At 39.1% G+C, this 22,877-nt stretch overlaps 2 protein-coding genes across 2 annotated transcripts in view; both read left to right on the plus strand.

Annotated features, from left to right (window-relative positions):
* The window catches only part of LOC124166836, a 603,633-nt gene that overhangs the window by 79,941 nt on the left and 500,815 nt on the right, over window positions 1-22,877 (plus strand). The gene's annotated exons all lie outside the window — the stretch shown is intronic.
* Window positions 312-3,817, plus strand: LOC124157420 (piggyBac transposable element-derived protein 4-like). Its single transcript, XM_046532150.1, has 4 exons — window positions 312-357; window positions 629-709; window positions 825-2,181; window positions 3,802-3,817. Exons 1-4 carry the CDS (start codon window positions 312-314, stop codon window positions 3,815-3,817), a joined length of 1,500 nt encoding a protein of 499 aa, XP_046388106.1.

Here is a 22,877-nt window from a genome sequence, read left to right on the forward strand (position 1 = left end):
CGCTGTAATTGATATTTCTGGAACAGGATACCATTACGTCCTAAAGGAAACTTTTGCTGGTGTCACATTCTGTGTTGTAATCAGTAAAATACACGACAGATTCAACATTTTGCTACAATAGCTGTGCTTCTGACCTACTAGTCGGTGAGCAACAATTCAGAAGCAATGTACTACAAAGTGACGGCACGGTTGAAAATTAGCCTGAAGTTTTAGATTCAAGAACGCAGAACAGACGTGAACGTGGAGGAGAGACGTTCTGACATCGGGCAGTGCAATTTTAGCTCCAGTACATTAGGTCAGTGGTATCCATAATGGGGAAAAGAAGACGCCAAGTAGAAATATCTCCCCAATATCTAGGTAAGGTTTTACCTATTTTAATAGTTTGTGTACAGTGCTAATTCTCAAGTTTTCATTTTCTATAAGCTAAAAAACGAATTTTCTATTTAGGGGAATCATCGAAACAAAAATTTTTAAAAATAGGGATTTCCAAAAACAAATTATCATCTTCTCCTGAAGTACAGTCAACTCCAGGTAATTATTGCTTTATTACTTCATCTGTTTAATTGAGATTGCTCGGACATACTCGGACTAACTATTAGCTCTTTCACTCTTTGCATTAACGTTTTAGATTCTGATTCGTCGTTGGATCCAGTTTCTATACCCAAAGAGTCTCCAGCTGGTCCTTCAAATGCCTCTTCATCAATACTTGGTAAGAAAAGCAAACATTTTTCAAAAATTGATGACAAAATATCTGCCTGTTAAAATTTGCACCTCCTTTGTGTTTTTTATTTATATAATTTATTTTATTCTATCGACAAATGTAGGAATGCCTTCACCCAACGCAATTTCGGGATACAGAGATAGAAATTTACCAGAGAAAGAAATTGAAGCGATCCTGGAAGATGATATTTCCGGTTCAGGGGACAGTGATGACAGCTTTCTTCTAAGTAGCGACGATATGGAGGATGATGGAAGCACCGAATCCGAAGACTGCGCTTATCCAGAGGATGATGACGCTTTCGAAGATTCATCCATAGGTATGTGTGATAGCTCCTCAAGTTCCCTAAGCCATGGCTCAACTGTGACTCCGGGTTTGTCTATCCACGCGCGTCGCACTGACCGCACTTGGTCTATGGAAACATCCGCATTGCCAGAAATGACTTTCACTAGACAGAGGAATTTGAAAGTGGAACCAAATGGAGACACTCCATGGGATTTTTTTCGTCTGGTGTTCACAGACCAAATAGTAGAAAAAATTATTCAAGAAACAAATAATAACGCGGACTGTTTCTTGAAAGAGAGGCTATCTCCTCGCGCACGCATAGGATGTTGGAAACCTGTCACAAAGAATGAGTTTTTCGTGTTTATGGGGCTACTACTGCACATGGGACTGATCCAAATATCTCAGATTCAGGATTACTGGCGGAAAGACAAATTTTATAACATCCCTTTCTTTCCCTCACACATGTCTCGGGACAGGTTTCAAATAATTTTACGAGTATTACATTTTGCACCTGCCGAAGGGACACAAAAACCACGTTCATCTGACCGCCTTCAGAAAATAAGGCCACTGTTAAATCATTTTGATGACATAATGGATGAAATATATTACCCTTCCCGAGAATTGAGTATTGACGAGTCCATGATTTTATGGAGGGGGCGATTGTCTTTCAGGCAGTACATCAAAGGAAAAAAACATAAGTTTGGTGTAAAGCTATACATGCTGGCTGAACCCACTGGCCTTGTCACAAAAATTTTAGTTTACACAGGAGCCGGGGAAAACTCTGAGGGAGGGCTTGGGCACGCGGGCTGTGTTGTTCATAAACTTTTGCAGGCATATGGAGGAGTAGGACACTGTGTATTTATGGACAACTACTTCACCAGTGTGGACATTGTTGCAAGTTTAGCAGCAAATAAAATTTTGTGCACTGGCACGTTGAGGACTAATCGAAAAGGTAATCCCACGGAAGTTACTGCGAAAAAAATAAAAAAAGGAGAAGTTGTGGAAATGTGGTCCGACGACGGGGTTTGTGTGCTAAAATGGAAGGACAAAAGGGAGGTGACAATGATTAGCACACAGCACTCGGGAAAGTTGGTGAATAGCGTGAGCAAAAGGAAAATTGAAAGGAGGGTTCCTGAAGCTGTGAGGGAATACAATAAATTCATGGGTGGTGTTGATAGGTTAGATCAACTTTTGTCCTACCACATAACCTCAAGAAAGACCTTGCGTTGGTATAAAAAGGTTGCTCTCCATATTGTGCAAATAATGCTATTAAACAGCTTTCAACTGTATAAATTGTATTCAAAGGGAGAGAAAATGAGTCTACAGAGTTTTAGACTCAGTATTATAGGAAAACTCGTCAGTTTTGGCCGGACTCAGGAAAACGTCATCGTTTCCCAAACCCAACCACTAGAGATGCACTTTCCCAAGTTCAACCCCATGACAGCTAAAGGGGATAGAAGGAAACAAAAAAACTGCCGTGTATGTACAAAAAAAGGAAAACGCCAGCAAACTATATACCACTGCCCTGATTGCGCAGAAAATCCTCCTCTTTGCCTGGAAAAGTGCTTCAAAGAGTTTCACGGTATGATTGATTAAATTACGTGCATCATGTTTGGAGAATATGTTTTAGTTATGTTTTTTTATGTGAGTGTTTTTATCATATTCTTGTATATTTACTGACGTTTTATTTTTTAATGGTCATAAAACCTGATAAAACATTTGTAAAAGTCATTCTATTTTTATTTTTTTTTCTTGCTAAGAATGCAAATTGTTAATCTTAATTCGAGATAAATACATATTATCCTACAAATTAAACTTTTACCAATTTATTAGTGTATTTTCAACATAGAGGAGTGCATGAATTGTAATATACCTCTACTCTTTTCCACCACTCTTCAAGAACCATCGAGTATATAACCATTCAAGCGGGGAGTATAAAAGATAGTGGTCTAAGATAGGTTTCCAAGGTAAGTATAATGAGGCTAGGCATAAAAATTACCTAATTCCGGTATTTACCTCAAATATGTGCAGAAGATCAACATCAAAATGTATATTCTCCCCATCTAAGGTGAACGTCCAAAAATGTTTTGTGAATAAAATGTACGATAAAAAAAGAGCATCAGGTGGGATTCCGAGGTCAAATATTCAGTTAATGGTACGAGGGTAGTAATTAAATACGGATCAACTATCTACTTGTTTTAATCATCGATATTTAGCGACTAAAGAAGATGTATTTATGCATTAGAAAATTTACAACCTTCTGTAATACGGGTTGCATAACCACGGACCATTGTCAACGGCGGACCACGTCGATCGACGTGGAAAATAAATTATCCAATTATACCGAAAAAAAAATTGAAAATTTTAGTTTGGTGATACTGGATGTTCATTGCATCCAATTTCAAACCTGTTGGCGAGAAAAAAAATTTCCGCATTTTTGGATCATAGGGCACCTGAACATTCGCAGTCAAAGTGTTAACTTCACCTACTTTTTTTTCACCTTTGGGGGCTATCACTTTTCCTTGGAGTTGAACCACTTTCATCATGATTGTATACACTTCCAGCAGAAAATACGTGTTTCACATAAAGACCTGACATATCGGAAAAAAATACACTCACAATCGTCCTATAGATGACCATGGCTTTTGCCAGTGAAGTTTCCGATGGCTAATCGAAGGATTCCACTTCATAAAACCATAAAACAAATCATCATCAGCGATTTCTTTCTGACCGCAGGATGGCGGGTATTTCTTTCCATTGTTCTGGGCAAACTCATATGCTAATTTTTTCGTGGGCAGGGGAGAAGGTCTGTGATGAAGTCGTGCTGCAGTTGTTATCCACAGTTTACTATGGTGGTAATTAATTTTATAAGCAATAATCTCAAAAATTCAATTTATAAATAATTTCAATTAAATAGATAATACGTAACAAACACTCTTGCCTCAAAATACTATTTAAAAACAAATTTTAATTGCCTGTTATTCTTCATTTTACGCAAATCACTGAATGTTCCCTGAGCAGACCTATAGAAAGGAGAAATATCGCAGCAACTAATATTTATAAGACTCTCTCCTTACTACCTAAAGCTCGCTTATGGCCAAGACTGAACTGTTCCGCATTAAGAGCATTATCCATGTAACTATTGTGGGATTCAAGAAATTTAGACAAATTGTCGCATACGATCGGGGTTCACACAAATTATTCACTTCGGCTTTACTTTTCTTATGTGCATTCCTGTTGCCATTCTATTTATTTGTCCTCACTTTGTTGCATTGAAATGTACGGCTTCAAATCCTAAAGCACCAATATGGAGCCAAAACACTCTAAAGTCACCATGACATGAAATTAGAGTGCTTTTAGGTTACGGAGATTGATAGTTCGAAGCACTTGGGCTGTAAGTCGGCGTCCAACTATGACCCAATCCGAGTTGTCCCACTGTGCCCCAATTCATGTTGTCCCACTGTGCCCCAATTTGAGGTGTCCCACTGTGCCCCACATGTCCTGAAGTCTTATATTTGTCAGCAAAAATTTTAAACATGTAACTTTCGGAAAATAAGTTTTGAAAAATATTATACAGTCTCTAAACTATGTATTCGACAAGTCATTTTTTATGAAGCTTGTAAGAATTAGGAAAATTGCATAAATATTCACAACATGAAAGTTACGAAAATTATAGCAAAAAACACATTTAATAACATTTATGCGAAGTTACATAACATTATGAAATAAGATTTGTGTGCATTATTTCCCGTGACATGACTTCCTTAATTTTAGTACATTTGCTCTTTGACCGAGTAAATTGTTTAAATAAATCAATTTGTCCCACTGTACCCCGTGTCCCACTGTGCCCCAGTCTCCCCTACGCACTCACATACACATAAATCTATTTTCATTCAGCTAGCGAAAAAACCCATGCACCTTTCGTATTGCCCTAGCGTAATCAAACTTTTACCACATGGAATTTGAGATCATATTTTCCGATCAGGTATGCTTCGAAAGATGAATATCTTTTAAGTTAATTTGTTTGAATTAGAAGTCGACAAAATTATTACTTCTTAGCAATTATTTTACATGCTAAATATTAAATAATTTCATTTACAATGGATAAATATGATTCATGGTTAGCGGAAAGTGTTACTGAACAAATGAAGTACGTACATTTACCTTGCGAGAGAACTAAAAAAAGTAAACGTTTTTTCAGTAATTTATAAAACATAAAATTTGGCTGCTCATATCAAACCGCGCAGCATATGCACATGCTAAAATTAAAACTTGATGACTCTGATGGAGGCACGTACTAAAGTCCTAAGGTCTATAACCCTCCGTCAGTCGCGTCACATTTTGGAACGGAATATGTCGCGCGGCGTCTCACAGACGCCATTTTGGAATGGTTAAAGAAAATGCAAAATGCAGTAGAAATACAAGGTGCGATAAAAAAAAGACCGGACTGAATTTATAACTCGTTTATTTCGACGGATACAGCTTAATTGAACTTGTCACCATCAAAGTACATACCTCTGTCCGTTTTCTGACGACACACCTTTGTCAACGTTTCTTCCAGCTCTCGAATCCTGCCTGGTAAGCCGCCTTAAGGCTCCCGGATACCTAGTCCAAAAACTACGCTGCAGACGTCTGGGCAGATTCGTCTGACGCCTCTGTTATTCTATGCACATAACATTTGAATGCATATTTACGAAGAAGAAAGATCGATATTTAAAAAGATTATCGTCATTTTTCATTTCTCGTTTTTCACGCTGCAATATTGACCACGGAAAAACACGAAATTCGGTAAAATTGGCTGCCTGCTACGGCGTGTATAATGACGGAACCCAAAATTTTTTACAGTCTTTATAAACTATAATCCTTTATCTTCATATTAATCCATACCATTTTAATGTAGTCCTCATAGAAGCGGCACTAAATCAATCTATGCGAACCTTTGCACGCTATTTTTGCGCTCTCCACGGCGGCGACATTCTCCCGTTCACATCGCCGTCAGCCACTGAGCGAGTCTCATCGTGGCAGTGGAAGGGGACAACGCTTGCATGGAGTCTCTTTCCTTCAGTTCGCCGGCAGCTGCCGAGCTGCCGGGTATGGCGGGAGAGAATTCTGTGTCATTGCTCTTTGCCGCGTGAGGGTCGCTCTTGTATGTGTGATGCGTGCTTCGGAGCCGAATTTTGATCTTGTCCAACAACACGCTCAAGGACATGAATTGTTTCACGGTAGGAGCGCAGAACGCCACGTACTATTTAACAGTACATGACCCTATTGCCAAAATACTGTCTTACCATGATTATTTTTCCCTGAATCTTTTGTCCCGATGTAATTACAAAAAAAACGAATCAATACAACCAAGATGCATTTCCCACATTGCATGCGAGGAGATATACTTCGTACATTTGCTATCGGTAATGCCGGCGAGTTGGGGGTAAAGGGCTGGAGGTAAAGTTGGCGAGAGGGTTCCCAAAATTTCAGTCATCTAAACCCCATCCCCTCCACACCGCCTCCCCTCCCTTCCCTAAACACTGCCCCCTATGTACCCTCCCTCTACTCCAAGGCCACTCGCTAGTCGGCTAGGCTCGTTAGCCACGAGGCCGAGTTTTTGAGGAGTGGGGGGAAGAGTCCACATCTCAGAAGTGCCTGATGTACCCGGCAGCCTTAAGGATCCTCTTTAGGTCCTCCGTACAATTAGTTCTAATTTCCGCAATAGAGTCGATTCGGTGCCCTTTCAAGGTTGATTTTATCTTTGGAAACAAAAAAAAGTCTGATGGGCCCACGTCTGGAGAGTAGGGTGGCTGCGGGACCACTAAATTTCTGGTTTTGGTGAAAAAACTCTATCATGATCAGCGTGTGAGTCGGAGCGTTATCGTGGTGGAAACGCCATCACGAGGGACGAATTTTGATGCGACGCGAGTCATTCCCAAAATGTGTATCAAAATTGTCTGAGAGAATCCAAAACTAATGGTCACTTCTTCGGCTACCTCCCGAACAATAAAACAGCAATTTTTTCGGAACGAATCGTTCACCAATTTGACATGTTTGGGGTCTATCGATGTGGAAGGCCGCCCGTTCGCGAAATTGTAGAGGTTCTACCCGCTTTAAAACGGCTGTAACCCTCAATACACTGACTTTAACTCGTAGCTTCAATGAGAAAGGTTTGCTGAATCATTCCAAATGCCTCCCAGGCATTTTTGCCAAGTTTGAAACAAAATTTCACTCTCACACCATGTTCCTTTAGCTCCTTCATTGCTGCCATTGCACCCGGCGAAGAAAGGGATAAGACACGTACCGCTGCTGCTGCGTAACGACTCGATGTAAACAAACGTAACACCTCTCGTTTTAGTCGTCAGATATGTCGCAAGATGGCGAACCTTGTTTCGTTTATATCCGTTGAACGGTTTGCGCGGAACAAAATCAATGCGGTCCTCTTTGATCACACCTTGTAACTAACAACAAGAAATCATTCACACATATATATATTGTGAGTGTGTATCTTTCCTTTCATCCTTGTGTCCTCATCCATTCCTTCTGCTGGTGAGTGGTGAGCTGCCCCAGTGCCATCTATTGGTTACTCTTGTGGGCTAAAGCAAAGGGAGTTTACTGTATATAAACCCCCGCCGAAATCATGGTAAATCTAAGCGTCCTGGTAGCGCAACTGGTAGAGCACCTGGCCGGCAACGAGGAGGTTCTGGGTTCGAGTCCCAGTCAGGCCGCATTTTTACCCTCTGATTTCTGGCTTTTTCCATCTACCACAGCACCGTTGTCCTTGTCCTTTTTCTATTCCATGTTCCTTTCCCTTTCTTTCCTTACCTGTGAATTTATATGCATATATATATATATATATATATATATATATAAATATATATATATATATATATATATTTAATGTTTTGCAGAAATGCGATGCAACGTAGCACATAATACGAATGTTTAAAAACACAGTCACTAAAAATAGACACAAAATAAAAAAGGAAACACTCACACGAAAAATAAAACTGAGAGACTTTCGCGGTTGTAGCCGCTTCATCAGTCAAGGAGAGAATGAGGGGGAAGGAGTGTAACGTGTAAAGGTAAAAACAAAGAAATGATGAAAGGAATAAGGGTTTAAAGGATATGAAAGGAGGGATAGGACACTGAGAACTCATTCTCTCCTTGACTGATGAAGCGGCTACAACCGCGAAAGTCTCTCAGTTTTATTTTTCGTGTGAGTGTTTCCTTTTTTATTTTGTGTCTATTTTTAGTGACTGTGTTTTTAAACATTCGTATTATGTGCTACGTTGCATCGCATTTCTGCAAAACATTGAATATTTGTGCCTGGATCGGCCCGCCTTCTTCTTCTTCGTCCGTCCACCGGCTGCCTCTTCGGTTCCTGTACTGTGAGTTGTAGCTGACCTTTCTCAGTGTCCTATCCCTCCTTTCATATCCTTTAAACCCTTATTCCTTTCATCATTTCTTTGTTTTTACCTTTTCCCATTCCCCTCCCAATGGATCACATTCAACCCACCACACTTTGGATAAAACAAATCAAAAAATTCTCCTTCAAACTAGCTCAGTATACCTGCCACACAGAATTTCTCTCATCGTGCTTATCACTAGGCACCTTTCCCAATGGTCTCCAAGTAAAATTCCCTCTCTCGGGCATACCGCCTATTTTGCGTCCCTCCTTCCACTTTCTTTCTTATCAATACTCGCTCTCCCTGTGTCATTTCACCCTCACACAATATCAAAGGCTAGTTAATCAGTATTATTACTCCCTGCACTCCCTCATTAAATTAATTTCACTTTGTGCGCCTCATCTTCTCAAGGAAGTTAATACTATTCTAGTTACTGCGCACCATTCTCTCGAGAAAAAACGCGAGTTGTCACTACACAAACTCTCTTCTCTATACTTGTCGCATTTCCGAAATGGCCTATCCCTTCCTCTACGTCTCTCAGCACCCCCAAAAGCCCCCCCTCCACTCATAGGCATTAAACCGGACCTGGCCACCCTTTACAACCTACCCACTCCACCCCCACCTCCACTGCGACCAGCAGCAGCCCCCTTGCGCCCCACCCGGCTTTCCGTTCCCAAGCCAACTGACCCTAATAACCAGGACCCATTGGAATCTACCGACCAGCAGGTGGTAAACCTTTCTTCCTCTGATCTCAGCCCCGCCGAAATTTCTGTCCTCAACCGCGGGCTTTCTTTCTCTCCAACGCCTAGGATCAACCCCACCACTCTTCTCACGGACATTTTGAAATTTTGCCGTAATCTCCGTTGGAAGGTTTTTTGGAATTCCCACACAAGACATCAGGCGCCGGAAAGTATTCACAATGCTCTCCTAAAATTCCGCTCCCCTTCCTCTCACCAGCCCAAACCTCTTCCATCCCACCACCCTCTTGAAACGTTCATCAATTGTCTCCTCTCCAGGGTCGCGAACGAATCCTTCCTACGCTCTCTTAACCCACCCCCAAACCTCACCCCGTCGGAGTCCACTGCTCTCAAGAAACTCCGAAAAAACCCAAATATAGTCATTACCTCGGCTGACAAAGGCTCCACGGTCGTTGTGCTTGACACCAACGACTACACCGCAGAGTGCAATAGATTATTAGGAGATTCCTCCTCCTACTCCCCTCTCTCATCAGATCCCAACTCTGAGTTCACCGGAGAATTGAACGAACTTCTAAAAACAAAAGGTCCCCCCGAAGGTTTAAGCCCATCTGACATTTCCCTTCTCGTACCAGCTCACCCCACTTCGCCATCTTTCTACATCCTTCCAAAAATTCATAAAGCTAATAACCCAGGCCGTCCCATAGTTTCCTCTCGAAACTCTCCTACGGAACGCATCTCGGCCTTTGTTGATTTCTATCTCCAACCCTTCGTTCAGTCCCTTCCTTCATACATCAAAGATTCTCATGACTTCCTTTCTAAACTCAATTCCATTTCCCTCCCCCCCAATCAGCCCATTATCATGGCCACTATTGATGTAACCTCACTTTACACTTCAATCCCTCATTCTGAGGGACTCGCTGCTCTCCGCCACTATCTTTCATTACGACCCACTCCTCAAAACCCTAGCACTGAATTTCTTCTTGATCTTTCCCATTTCATTCTCACCCACAATGCCTTCTCTTTTAATAACAACCACTATCTGCAAATCTCCGGCTGTGCTATGGGAAGTAGGTTTAGCCCTTCCTATGCAAATCTCTTCCTCGGCCTGTTCGAAGAAAATTTCCTATCAAATTACCCTCTAATACCTCTCCTTTGGCTCAGATACATTGACGACATATTTATTCTCTGGCCACATGACATCAATTCCCTTAACACCTTTGTCTCTTCACTTAACTCTTCCGCCTCAGTTTCTTTCACTTCTTCCATCTCTAACACCAACATCACTTTCCTAGATGTGGACATTCTTCTTTCCGAAAATAACAAATTCAAGACATCTGTCCACATCAAAGCCACCAACAGACAGCAATACCTCCACTATGACAGTTGCCACCCACCACACACCAAACGTTCAATCCCTTTTTCTCTCTCCGTCCGTGGTCACAAAATCTGCAACAACCCCGAAGACCTTGAGAAGTTCCTTTCCAATCTACACACTTCTCTTCTACGCCGCGGGTATCCCGATAAACTGTTAATCAACAAAATTAGAAAAAAACCCTACAGGTCCAATAAACCCCGTGCCGAAAAGAATTGCTCTCCATCTCTTCTCACCACTTACTTCCCCGGTGCTCATGCCTTACAGGACATCCTGAAGGACTTGTACCCCATTCTCTCCAACCACAAATCCACCTCACAAATTTTCCCCTCTCTTCCACGTATCACGTATAAGAGACCACCTAACCTCAGCACCATCTTCAAAGCCACCCGCCCCCTTCAAAAATTGAATTCAGTCCCCACTACCCCACCCTCGCCGTGCAACCGTCCTAGATGTAAAACTTGTAAAATTTTCTCTCCACCCCCAGCCTCTTTCCTCTCCAAACTTAAATTCCTCCCGATATCTCCTTCCACCACCTGTACCTCCACCAACATCATATACCTCCTTCAATGCAACTTCTGCCCCGCTTTTTATATAGGCCAATGCACCACCCCCCTAAACCTTAGAATAAATAATCACCGCGCTTCCTGCTGTCCGTCATCCCCACATGCATCTCTCCCGGTCCCCACACATTGTTTATCGCATGATTCCATCTTTAATCTATGTTTCAAAGTTTCTATCATTGCCTCCCTGTCACCCACTGACTCGCCCCTCAATCTCCACACCCTCGAATTGGCATGCATCTGGCGTCTACAAGCCAATAAACTCCCTGGTCTGAATGTATCTTGTTAAGTTAGCCCCGCCCCAATACACCCCTCCCCTCTTCCCATCACCTTTTCCCCTTTTTCCAACACATTCCTTTTTCCAACACACTCCTTCCCCCTCATTCTCTCCTTGACTGATGAAGCGGCTACAACCGCGAAAGTCTCTCAGTTTTATTTTTCGTGTGAGTGTTTCCTTTTTTATTTTGTGTCTATTTTTAGTGACTGTGTTTTTAAACATTCGTATATATATATCAAAAAGTCGCGTACTCCAAATTTAATGCTTTAAATAGTTGTTAATAATGTTTATTTAAATTATTAAATGCATGCAAAAACTTTGCAATGAATATCGCGAAGGAAATAGCTTACAACTCATTGTACCTCGAATTGTCGCGTGGCGTCTACCGAACGCCAAAAGCAACAAATATTCTTTTGAATTCCAGAAATGTAACGAAACATAAAATGATCGACAATCGATTGAAAATTGGTGACTAATTCAGAAGCATAAAATAATAAGATACAAGGAAGGACAGTTTCCTAACTTTGAAAACACGATGTGTGTAAAGAAAAGAAAATGGCTAGGAGTCTCGTAGACGCTACGCGACCAACAACGATAAGGACAGATATGGTGATTTTAATCTATTAAAAAAATCTATTTAATTCAATACGCGAAAAAAACTGTTAAAGAAAATACTGTAGGAATCCATCAAGAAAGGATACACCATGGCTTTAGAAAACGAAACTGAAAGAGTAGTATGCAGATAATGTGAACCCTTGATTGTCAATCTTAAAAATTAGTTTCAGGAAAGCTACGAAAAACAACAATTTTTTAAACCAGAATTTTGCAAAGGCGGTCTTGAAACCTTTCTCATATTCTATGGAATTCTTTAAATTAGCGCGATTATTCGTTTATACTCATCTCCTTCTAATAAATTCAAAGGGAAAATGCTAACGAAAAACTGAAACTTTTCTTTCAAGACGTTATTTCTAATGACCTTTCGGGAGGAGGTGCTGTCGAGTGAGAATCTATTAAGTGCTTCAACTTTTAATCGTCTTCTTACAGCCTCATTACTATTCAGTGACCAAGGAAAGCGCGAGATGCAAATCCGTCATCGCATATTTAAAAGGAGTTAGAGTTTCAGAGCAGGTACTGGTACACGCCCACCTCAGAAACTTCATTCCGAAATCATGCAGCGTTGATCAATGAATAGAGGCAAAAGGGATCGTTAATTTTTTATCTCATCAAACTTATCTAATTTACCCTTTTCAAACTAAATGATGCCGAACTTTTTTTTCGACTGATGATGATTCAGAGAGAGAAATTTTCTGATTAAATATCAATTTTACGACTCGATCTACAAAGCCTTTCGCAGTCTAGAAGTGTTTCACGCATTACATTCCTAGGACACTTTCATAATACTTTACAAGAGGAACAGAGCTCATAAATTGTTTTTCTTTCCCGGCATGGGGCGGGGATTTTTAGTACAATTGAAAATTATTGCGCTTTTATCATCGCTCTCGAAGAGTTATACGCATGAAAAAAAATTCTGAGGGCCTGTAAAACTATATTGGTATATTTATCACACTATAAGAGCATCACATCCAAACATATATTATTAACTAAGGCAATTTCCTTTCGTACCCCTCAAGATAACGAGGAATCTAGGGGCTTATTACGGGTTATCAGATAACTCTTCCAAAACTCATCATCTTTGAGATAATCACAAACATATATACCTTTATTTTCATTCAAATACGAAAGTTCTATCTTTAAAAAAATCATTATACGGCAACCGCACTATCTTACTATTAAAAAAACATGATACGGTACGCAAACTATCTATAAAAAAACATTATACGGCAATATATTATAACCAGGTATAACTACTTGCAAAAACATTTAAACTGAATTTTTTTTACTTCACCATTCAATGATGGTATGGTATACTTATTTAGCGAGAAATCCTAATATTTTAGGGGTTCTGTACAAGCCTCCACTCGATTCTGAGTCCCTTCTTGTCAGTTCCTTCATGTTGTTTCTCTTCTACGTAGAAAAAACTAAAAACTTCGTAATTATGGCTCGTGAAACGAAGATGTTGATCTCTCGCTCCACTTGTGTCAGAGCATACTTTTTCTCCGGCGTCACCAGTCTGCTTTTAGTTTCCCTCCCAACTCCCCTTGTGTAAATGTTGTTTTTGCTGCTGCCCACGAAGATCCTCTCCATCTGTTCTTCGTCAATCCACATCCTGTCCGTTTTACACCATAACTCTATCAACCGGCTCCAGCGCTAGCTTCTGAGCTCTTAGGTGCTTGCGTAAACCTTTCCGGCGGCTGTGAAAAGGTTTCATTCAAGCGCTCCAGGATCCTCTACTCCCTGCTTTGCATCGCCTCGCTTAATCGCATTCTTTACTCCTCATCTTCACGCGTTCGATACATTTTTTTTCCTTCCTTCCCTCGGAGTGTTTTCGTGAGCGTGTTTGCATTCGTTCAGGGAACAACCAATAGCAAAAAATACCAAGTTTAAATGCATAAAATATTGGTCCAAACAGTGTACACTACCCCTCTTCTACAGGGGCGCAGCCAGAAATTAAGGCTGGGGGGGTTTTAGGCGCAACTAAACTGGGGAGTCTGGGGGTATGGTATACCCACCAGGATAAGCGGGAGTTGCGTGGGCTCTCCCACATAAAGTTTTTAAGATAAATGGTTCAAAATGGTGAGTTTTACAGCTTTCTGAGACATTTTATTAATCCTTACACTACTCTATAAGTGATATTAATCCAAGTATTTTATGATAATAATAATAGACAGAATTTTTAAAGAGCATTGAAGCAAAATTATAGCATACTATTGCATTACTTGAAATAATGTTTATTTAAGATCTTATGATTATTGTTTTGAATAAAATGAAACATTTTTCACAAATCGTTAAAATTAAAACTCATAGCAATTACAAAGTAATGTTAAATCTGCGTGAATTTTTCGATAGCTCTTGAAGTACTTCGTCCTCTGTTACTAGAATTCTCGGATGGATACATGCTGCAGCAAGTCCATTCAGGCGTTCTTCTGATGTTTTATTTCTCAAGTACGTCATGAGTGATTTAGGGACGAAAATTACCTCTCTGCATTGCATGTAGTTACTGTTATTGTTGCCAAAATAGCAAGAAGTGAGTAGACTGTTGGAGGGGGACCAGCGTTGCAGTATTGCAAAGCCTCTACTGCATTTTTTGGCTTCTTTTCCTTTAAAATTTCCTGCCATATTATGATTTCCCCATTTATTCCTGAGGTTTCCATGTCATAAAAATTGGCCCCCTTTTCAATATCTTCTGCTTTCTCGCTTGCTTGATTGGGCTGTAATAATGTCTAGAAACTAGTCAGTATTTCTCTGTGCGATTCAAACTTTTGCCCAAATGCCTCAACCGTGTTTAAAATAAATGGGATGAGCAGTGATCTTCTAAAATATTCTTCAACCGAGTTAGCTGGAACATTGTCCCTCATTGTTTGCCGCCCTATCGTCCCTGGTTTCACAACAGGTATCTCGATATAAGCACATAACTCACTTGCTTTCTTAAAAATAGGCGCAAAAATATGAACTGCCTCTTTTCTAGCTTCATCTAACTTCTTTTTCACTGTCATAGCAGACTCAATGGCAGCCGTAAGATCAAGATTTTCTTTCTGTAAATACACACTCAAAGGAAATGTCAGTGAAAACACAAACTCAATAACAAAGAGGCTGATCAAAAAGTCACAATGTTCAATTGCACACTGAAGAAGCTGAGCCTCAGTGGCTGTTTTTTTATCAGTCCTGGTTTTGATTTCATCCAGCGCTATCAGTATAGGGTGGCTTGATTAACTCTACAAAAGATTGAACACAATCATGACGTTCAACTCGTCGAGTTGGGCATATTATTTCAGCTTTATTTCTTTCTTAGGTCATTTGTCATTGTTTCAACTGGTGTCGATAAAACTACTTGCCTTTTTGATGTGTTAAAAAAGTTGTAAGCACTCTCAATTGTACCCATGCAGTTTCGCACTCCTTGAACAGAGCAACCTTCTGAAATGCCAAGATTTAAGAAGTGTGAACTACAATGAACATATAGGACTTTCGGGTACCTTTCCTTTATCATAGCTTGAACTCCATTCACATGATCATTCATAGCCCCTGCGCCATCGTAACCTTGACCTACCATAAATTGAAGTTGAGGATTTAGATCATTTAAAGTTTTGCATATTACATCCGCCAGACCTTTTCCAGTCATGACTGTGAAAGGAATGATTTGTAAAAATTCTTCATGAACCTTTTCATTTTCAACAACTGTTACATAGATTGTCATTTGAGCTATAGTTCTTACATCTGTCGTTTCATCAACAAGAATAGAAAACCACTGAGCATCCTTGACTTTCTCCACTAGCTTTGCCAAAATAATTGCGTTCATGGATGTAGATGGCGACCGTGTCGCCGTTTTAATAGTTTTTCGAGTGTTCTTCTCCACTCTTTCGACCGTGTAAGCTAAATGTTTACGTTTAAACAATGTTTAATAATTCATTGTTTTATTAGAATAAACAATGATTAAAACGATATATTACACAACCCTATGGGGCTTCGGCAGAATTTCATACAAATGCATTAACTTCAGCGTTCAACCTTTTTTGCGCCGATAGTAGGTCAGTCAGGGCAATTTTGAATCTGCAAAAATTATAATTGCATTGAAAATTAAAATCAAGATTTAACTGAGCATAATTACTATGAAAGTTTTAAGGGTCGACTACTATAAACGTTATATAGATAGTCGACCGTAAGTACTTTCTTAACAGTCGTTCACCCAACGCCCAACAAGAGGTCCAAAGAAAAAATGGAAGATTGAGTTTACCTGCACACGCTGATGTTGAAGTTTTCTATGATGCACCCGCACTCCGGCTGAAGAATCTCCTAACATCCATTTGTGAAGCAGTCAGCACAGTTGAGATGTGATATGCAACGTCCGCATACACAGAATAATTCAATTGAGAGCTACAAATCAGTACTGAAAAATATAAGACCACCACGACATCAGACTCGTTCGTTCATACCAGTTCGAACCACCACCGTGGCGACTATGCCCTGCGCTACAATGTTGCTAAATGCGAAAGAAAATTTTACGACTGCAGACTACGCACAGCATACTATGCCCTGCCTACATCCGCGACTACGCCCTGCGCTACAATATTGCTAATACGAAATAAAATTTTACGACTGCAGGCTACGCACCCGCACATGTTACCCTCTCGACCTACAAGCTGTCCAACTCGGTTCTGTGAATAGCTTGATGTTTTGTTTGTGAGTCATCCGTCCCCTACTTTTAGTTACAAAATTTTTCACAAGAAAATATTTTTATAAAAAAATTCTCTGAGCTCTGGGGGGGGGCTTTATCACCCAAAACCCCCCTCGCTGGGCCACTGGTCTTCTACGGTTCAAAAACCATCGACCACGAAGAGGTCAGATGAAAGTGCCAACAGAATAGATGAGTGGAAAATATTGAGGAAGACACACGAATGGGAAAGGATGAATAAGAAAACTTTATTCAGACATAATTTCACTCCCTACATGCATGAAAACGGTATTTTGAGAATTATTTTTTAATAATCCCTTAAGCATTAAATTACTAATTTTATTAATTTTTTTTTAAATTTTCATATCTCCCAAGTATATGTCCCCCAAAGAAATAATAGCTGATAACTACCATTCTACAAACCAAGAGGTAATGAATACCGACGCGTTGATAGAGACATGCAAAAGATAATGGAGGCAGGAGACGAATCGTGGAGGGGACTAAGACCCAAAATGGCCCGTTACATCTCAAAGATAATGGAGAAGTTTTTATCCGTACATGCGGATCACCAGGAAGCAGCCTCTTTATCTCTTGTGCAATTCCCTAAGGTTAGGCTAGTCTGATAGTTCAAACATTCGAAATAATAATTGATATTTTTAAACATTGACTAATAGGATCTTTTTTCCCTTGTGGACGTCAATTTCTTCGGTATCCCATCGGTGGAAGTCAATCCCATCTGAATTCAATTAGGCATCTGCCAGAAAGTAGGCATAGTGAAGTACAGTCTGGTACCCACCACTCCGTTCACCGTACCCAGATATGGGGTGAACGAAACTGGATTTCGAGTTCGATTTCTTATGAGAAAAAGCATTTAGACACATCTCATGACATTAGATGAAGCTTTGACATTTTCACTAGTATTTTCGTCACAGGGAATATCATAATATTCATAAAAGCAATCCTGAGCTAATGAATCTTTGCATGTAAAAGGGGATAATATCATTAATGGAATTAAAACAGAGAAAACAAGGAAAAATGGATGTCTATTTTTTTAAATGTGCCTTCATTAAAATACAAGCGGTATTTTCTAAATTTTGCACGAAATATCGGTAGCATAAATCTATACCAATTGGGTATATTTGCTTTCATAAATAAAAATAACGAAATTCAGGAAATGAGGGGGTCGCAAATGACTCTAACATAGCAAAGATGCCTATAAAGTAGCATCATTTGATACCATAAAACCCAAAAAAACTCAATTCTCTTTGAGGAATCACAGTAAAGTACGACTGCTGAACAGTTAAGATCTAATAATTTTCCGCCCTTAGCACTCAAACCAAGATACACTTACAACAAAACCATCATAAATAAAATTTACGGCATCATTTGGTTACTTCAACGATCATAAATAAGAACGTGTTCTCGCAAAAACAAGGAGTAAATGCAACATCTTCCCTGGATAATTTATTTCTTTATTTATGCCAATTACCCATGAAAACAGCGCAATGAAAACTTTGCATCGGGGGTAACAACAACAACTAACTATAGGCTAGTACACACATCCATGCGATGGGGCAAGCTATCCAGGCGGGACACAAACCCACGACATTTGTAATGGTAAGCGAAGTCATATCCCCGCCGCCAGCGAGGCTGACGTTACAGATACAACACGAATCACGAAAGAGTGCGTGAACTGAAAAAATGGGGTAACCGTTGGACGGTAATGGTGGACTTAATGCATTGCAAGGATACCCAGTCGAGAAAACAAAGTCCTTCTTTTTCAAAAGCAAAGTGAGCATGAGGTACGATTTGAGGCCCGGAAAATAAACATTTATTGGAATGTATGCAGGTAAATGGTTAGCGGGATAATTTAGTAAGTTAGTAAGAAGGATAATTTTAGCGAGAAGGATATCTCTGCCTCGATGTCGTCCTAAATCGGCCTCTCTGAAACCCCTCATGTCCACATCTTACCTAGATCCCTCTAATCACACAAGTTAGCGCGAGAAACTTTTGCTGTAGGTCTATCCTCAACTCTTACTTATGCCATTCGCTTTGTTTAGTAGTTATGCAGAACTCAAGGATTATAAACTTATCCCTCTGCAGGTATGTAAGATGCTATTGAATTCAATTATCCTCCCGTCAGCTATCTTCTCAAATAAAGATAAGCTTCACAAGATGGTTTTTATCTTCTTAAGTTCATAAGCCAACATAAAGGATGGAATTTCTTTAAAGAACATACTTAAATAAAGCTTAAGGTTAATATCGGGAAAATTGGGGAATCCGGTAGAGAAGGAATACTCTATGGTGAAATAGAGAGGCTTGCAGGAAAAATCACTGGTTAGAGAGCGTGTGGTTAAGAATTAAGGAAAAAAGACAGCATCATGACGATAATGAACTTTGTTGGAGGACCAACTCTTTTATTCAAATCGTGTATAGCAACACAGGGAATAGCCCCAGTTTACCCATCACTTTGGAATAACCCACATATTCGATCCTCGGTAATAGCGTTCAATTGTGAACAAAATGTAGAAATCTAGAACTATCCCAATTTCCTTTCGCACGAACAAATAATCTACATCTTAAAATGTGACTTAAGAGCTGGATTTTAAAAAACCAGCATTTGGAATTGATAGATGCTCTAATTCACCTTAAATTAAGATAGCATCAGCAGTAAAAATGCTAATTAATACGTGCAAATGTTATATGGCAATATGAAATCACTTTCACATAATATGAAAATCAATGAATGAATATTAATCTCAAATAATTGCTTGATGCATTACCAAGTACTTAAGATCCGATGCAAATTTTTCTCAGCTGTCAAAAGTTTCCTATTTTTTAGCCGCTCAAAATAAATAAAAAGTACAAATATTGAAATAATGACATTGTGCCAGAAAGAGCGTTAGGACTATAATAATCAGAGTTCAATTTATTTCATGAAATATACACCAAAATAATATTTTTTCGCTATCTGCAAATAGTTAACATCTTTTTAAAGTAATTACATATAAATGACTTTTACTGATCAAAAAAGTACCATAATATGGTAAAAATATTGTGAATTCTAACCAAATGTAATTGTAATTAATAAAAAAACTAGATATTTGGAAGGTCTCCTTCAGATAAATGTGAACAAGATTTTACATTCTTTCAATATTAATATTATTATGTCTTTACAAATATGATGGTCGACAAGTACGCTCAATAACGACGCGGACAAGCAAACCATATATATAGCTTTGGAGTTTCAAAGAGATTTTGAGCCCTTATAATATTTCAAGCAAAGGCCGAAGTTATCCCTATTGCTTCAATTAAGAAACAGGAAAAGGATGAGCATGGAAGGAAGCCTGCTGAAAGAAATCTACATGGTTAATCAAAAATTTGCTTAATCTCTAAAGAAAATTTAAGGGGGATTTACTGGCTAAACACACAAAAACCAATTTCCGGATTAGGTTCCTACCACATATCAATATTTCGACGAACTACATATCACGTATAAATTAAAAATTCTTGCAACGCCTAAGTTTCCTTTTCGTAAGCAAACGAGGAAGGGCTTCTCTCCAGAATGAAATGAAAATAAATTTTAAGATATTGAAAACAAATTTTTGAAATGAAAACACGGTTTTCGGGTTAAAACTAATTTAAGATAAAGTTGGGGAAGGAATGCCTTTCAAGGAAGGCGCGAATGAAGGAAACTTTGATCTCTCGGTGACTGTTTGATATTTAAATTACGTTAAAGAAGAGAGGGAAAGTCAGGAAAAGGGAAAGCACCCGATTAAAGGCTATGAGAGAAAAAAAGCGGCCCACTCTATAGACTTTGGTCTAAGATTTTGGAAAATGATTTTTGGTCCACTGTAATTTCCCGAGGTTATTGAAGGGACTGTCGCTGGACTCAATGAAAAACTTGGGGAGTACCCGGCTTGCGTTGTATGAGATCGAATCGATTCTTTTCTCTCTCATTCCTACGTTTGACTCCAGCATACCTACTTCTTATTAATTGCAAAAATGACGACGTAATGAACCAAGCCATACAATGAAATATCCAATCGTGCAGACGAAGAAATATAATTCATTTTTAGATTTGTATGATTCTGCAATTATTACCAATTTTCCGCGAGATTTCCGATCACTTCCATCACCAGAATCCTTTCTCCGCCTTAATTCAACGTAATATTAAATAAATGAGCATAACGGCGTAGAAAACGATTTTATATTCACCATCAAATGTGATAAACACTCAGTGCTGGATTAAGAACCTTGAGGGCCCAAGATAGCCAAAGAGTCCCTCCCCAAAGAATTTTTAAGCACCTCCATTCCCCCAAATTCTGCTCTCCCCCGCTAATCATTCTATTTTCCCAGATTACTTGTAGTGAAAATTTTAAATCTGTAACGGTAAAACTTAAATATAATACTTAACTTTTCTTTGTAAAGAATTTACCTACTAGGCCAAAAACATGAAAAGGTTACCCGTTTCAAATATTTTTAATTCAAGATTACCACACTAAATTCCCTGATATCAGCATAAATACAGTAAATTGAGAGAGAAAACGATATTAAGTATTTGTTTTAAAATTACCATATACCAATTATGGGCTCAGATTCAGATGACTAATCATGGGTTGATTTCAGATTACTAATTATATGCTGCTTCATGCCGTAAGGCATCACCTTCCTCGATGCCCTTTCCTCGGCTTATTCGGAAAACTTTTTTGCGAACAAATAGGATGAATAAATTAGAAATATACGTGGAAATTGTGAAATTATGATAAAACGAAACGACACCATTAAAAATAAAATATATATGCAAAAATTTAAATATATTTCGCCGTTTTGTATTAGAGAAGTACAAAATAACTGCTATAAAAATGTCAAATAAAATGCAATATAGCTGATCATAGATTTTTAAAGCTACGAATAATTGTTTTACCAAAAGAATTAATTTAATTTTCTGTTGTGCACGTTCGCCGAGCCACCACCCTGGAAAAATGTCAAGTCATGATACTTAGGACTTTTGATGATGGAAAATATGTTGAGCACGCAACACTTAGTAGGGACGACGATAAGATTTATAATTTCTTCGACCATCATCCGCGCCGAAGACCAAACGAGTCACAAATCTTTTAAAATGAGACTTTCCCCTGATGAATCATGTCCTCAAACTTCTGGGATCCACATGACCGTGAAATGACTGCAATATCATTAAAATTAAGAGAAGCCATTAAAATGTTCACCAGGAACCCTCGTAAATCCTAGTATTTCATCCGGCAGGCTTTTTCTCATAGTTTTCATGCCGTAATAAAACTAACAGACCTTCCAACGGAAGGCAAAAATCAGCTAATAATGCAGTATATTATATTATGATACCAGGAGAAAACGCGGCTTCCAACGGAGATATTTATATTTACTTGTAGAAAACGATTTTTAAAGGCATATAAGAGTTAAACACCATAGTTTGACTGGAGAAATTAAATTTATTTTTCTTAAACATTTTTCACAGAAAAAATCGTAAATATTTATCGATATAAATTCTTTTTTGTTTGGGATATTCGCCTTAAAAAAGATCAATCGCTTGATGAAATAAATTCATTCAGTAATTCTTAAATTGACGGCGACTGCCTTCCATGACCCTTCGTTTTGAGTTGCATTACATTTCGTGCAAGGCTGCATGTCTTCATCATACCAACATTTTACTAACCTGTAAGCATAAAAATTTTCCGGTCCACCAGTCAATTTTAATAATGAGGAACTTGCATGGGTCGTAGATTGCTCTAAAAACTATTTTGAATAAGTGAAATGGATACATTAGCTCGCAAAAATACCTTCAGTTTCTCCATTCAACATCAAAAGAAATAAAAAAATTGCATTTAAAATCGAGAAAAATTTCTCTGAGCCGACCACTGCGCGAAGATACCCGAGCGTTGCCGAGGCCAGGCGTGACGTCATAGGTGCCTAAACAACCGTAGGGAGTAGGGAAATACGCTGAGCGCATGGTGTAAAATTTGTTTTTAGGGAGTATTTAGCCGCTCATCGTCACTTTTTTTTGTTCTGTTATTCTTCGGCAAGTTTTCCTATTGCTATTGTGCCTAGATTATTACTTGGGATATTAATAATGCGGCATCGGGATGATGAAGTACAAGCGTTTCACTTCGTATGTTTTAGTTATCAGAAAAATGGATGATAACGTTGCCACTCGTTCGAATAGTACACCTGAAATTCATCTACGTCTACATAATACCCCGCAAGCCGGATAAAAGGCGTGTGGCATGGGGTGTTAGGACACCAG

The sequence above is a fragment of the Ischnura elegans genome, chromosome 1 (genome assembly GCF_921293095.1).
Source record: "Ischnura elegans chromosome 1, ioIscEleg1.1, whole genome shotgun sequence".
In the NCBI taxonomy this organism is placed as follows: domain Eukaryota; kingdom Metazoa; phylum Arthropoda; class Insecta; order Odonata; family Coenagrionidae; genus Ischnura; species Ischnura elegans.

Excerpts from the sequence above, each read along its gene's own strand:
- LOC124157420 (XM_046532150.1), top strand. The coding sequence starts at position 312 with ATGGGGAAAAGAAGACGCCAAGTAGAAATATCTCCCCAATATCTAG. Across the intron at positions 358-628 it reads AATATCTCCCCAATATCTAG|ATTCTGATTCGTCGTTGGAT; the intron begins GTAAGGTTTTAC and ends TTAACGTTTTAG. Across the intron at positions 710-824 it reads TGCCTCTTCATCAATACTTG|GAATGCCTTCACCCAACGCA; the intron begins GTAAGAAAAGCA and ends CGACAAATGTAG.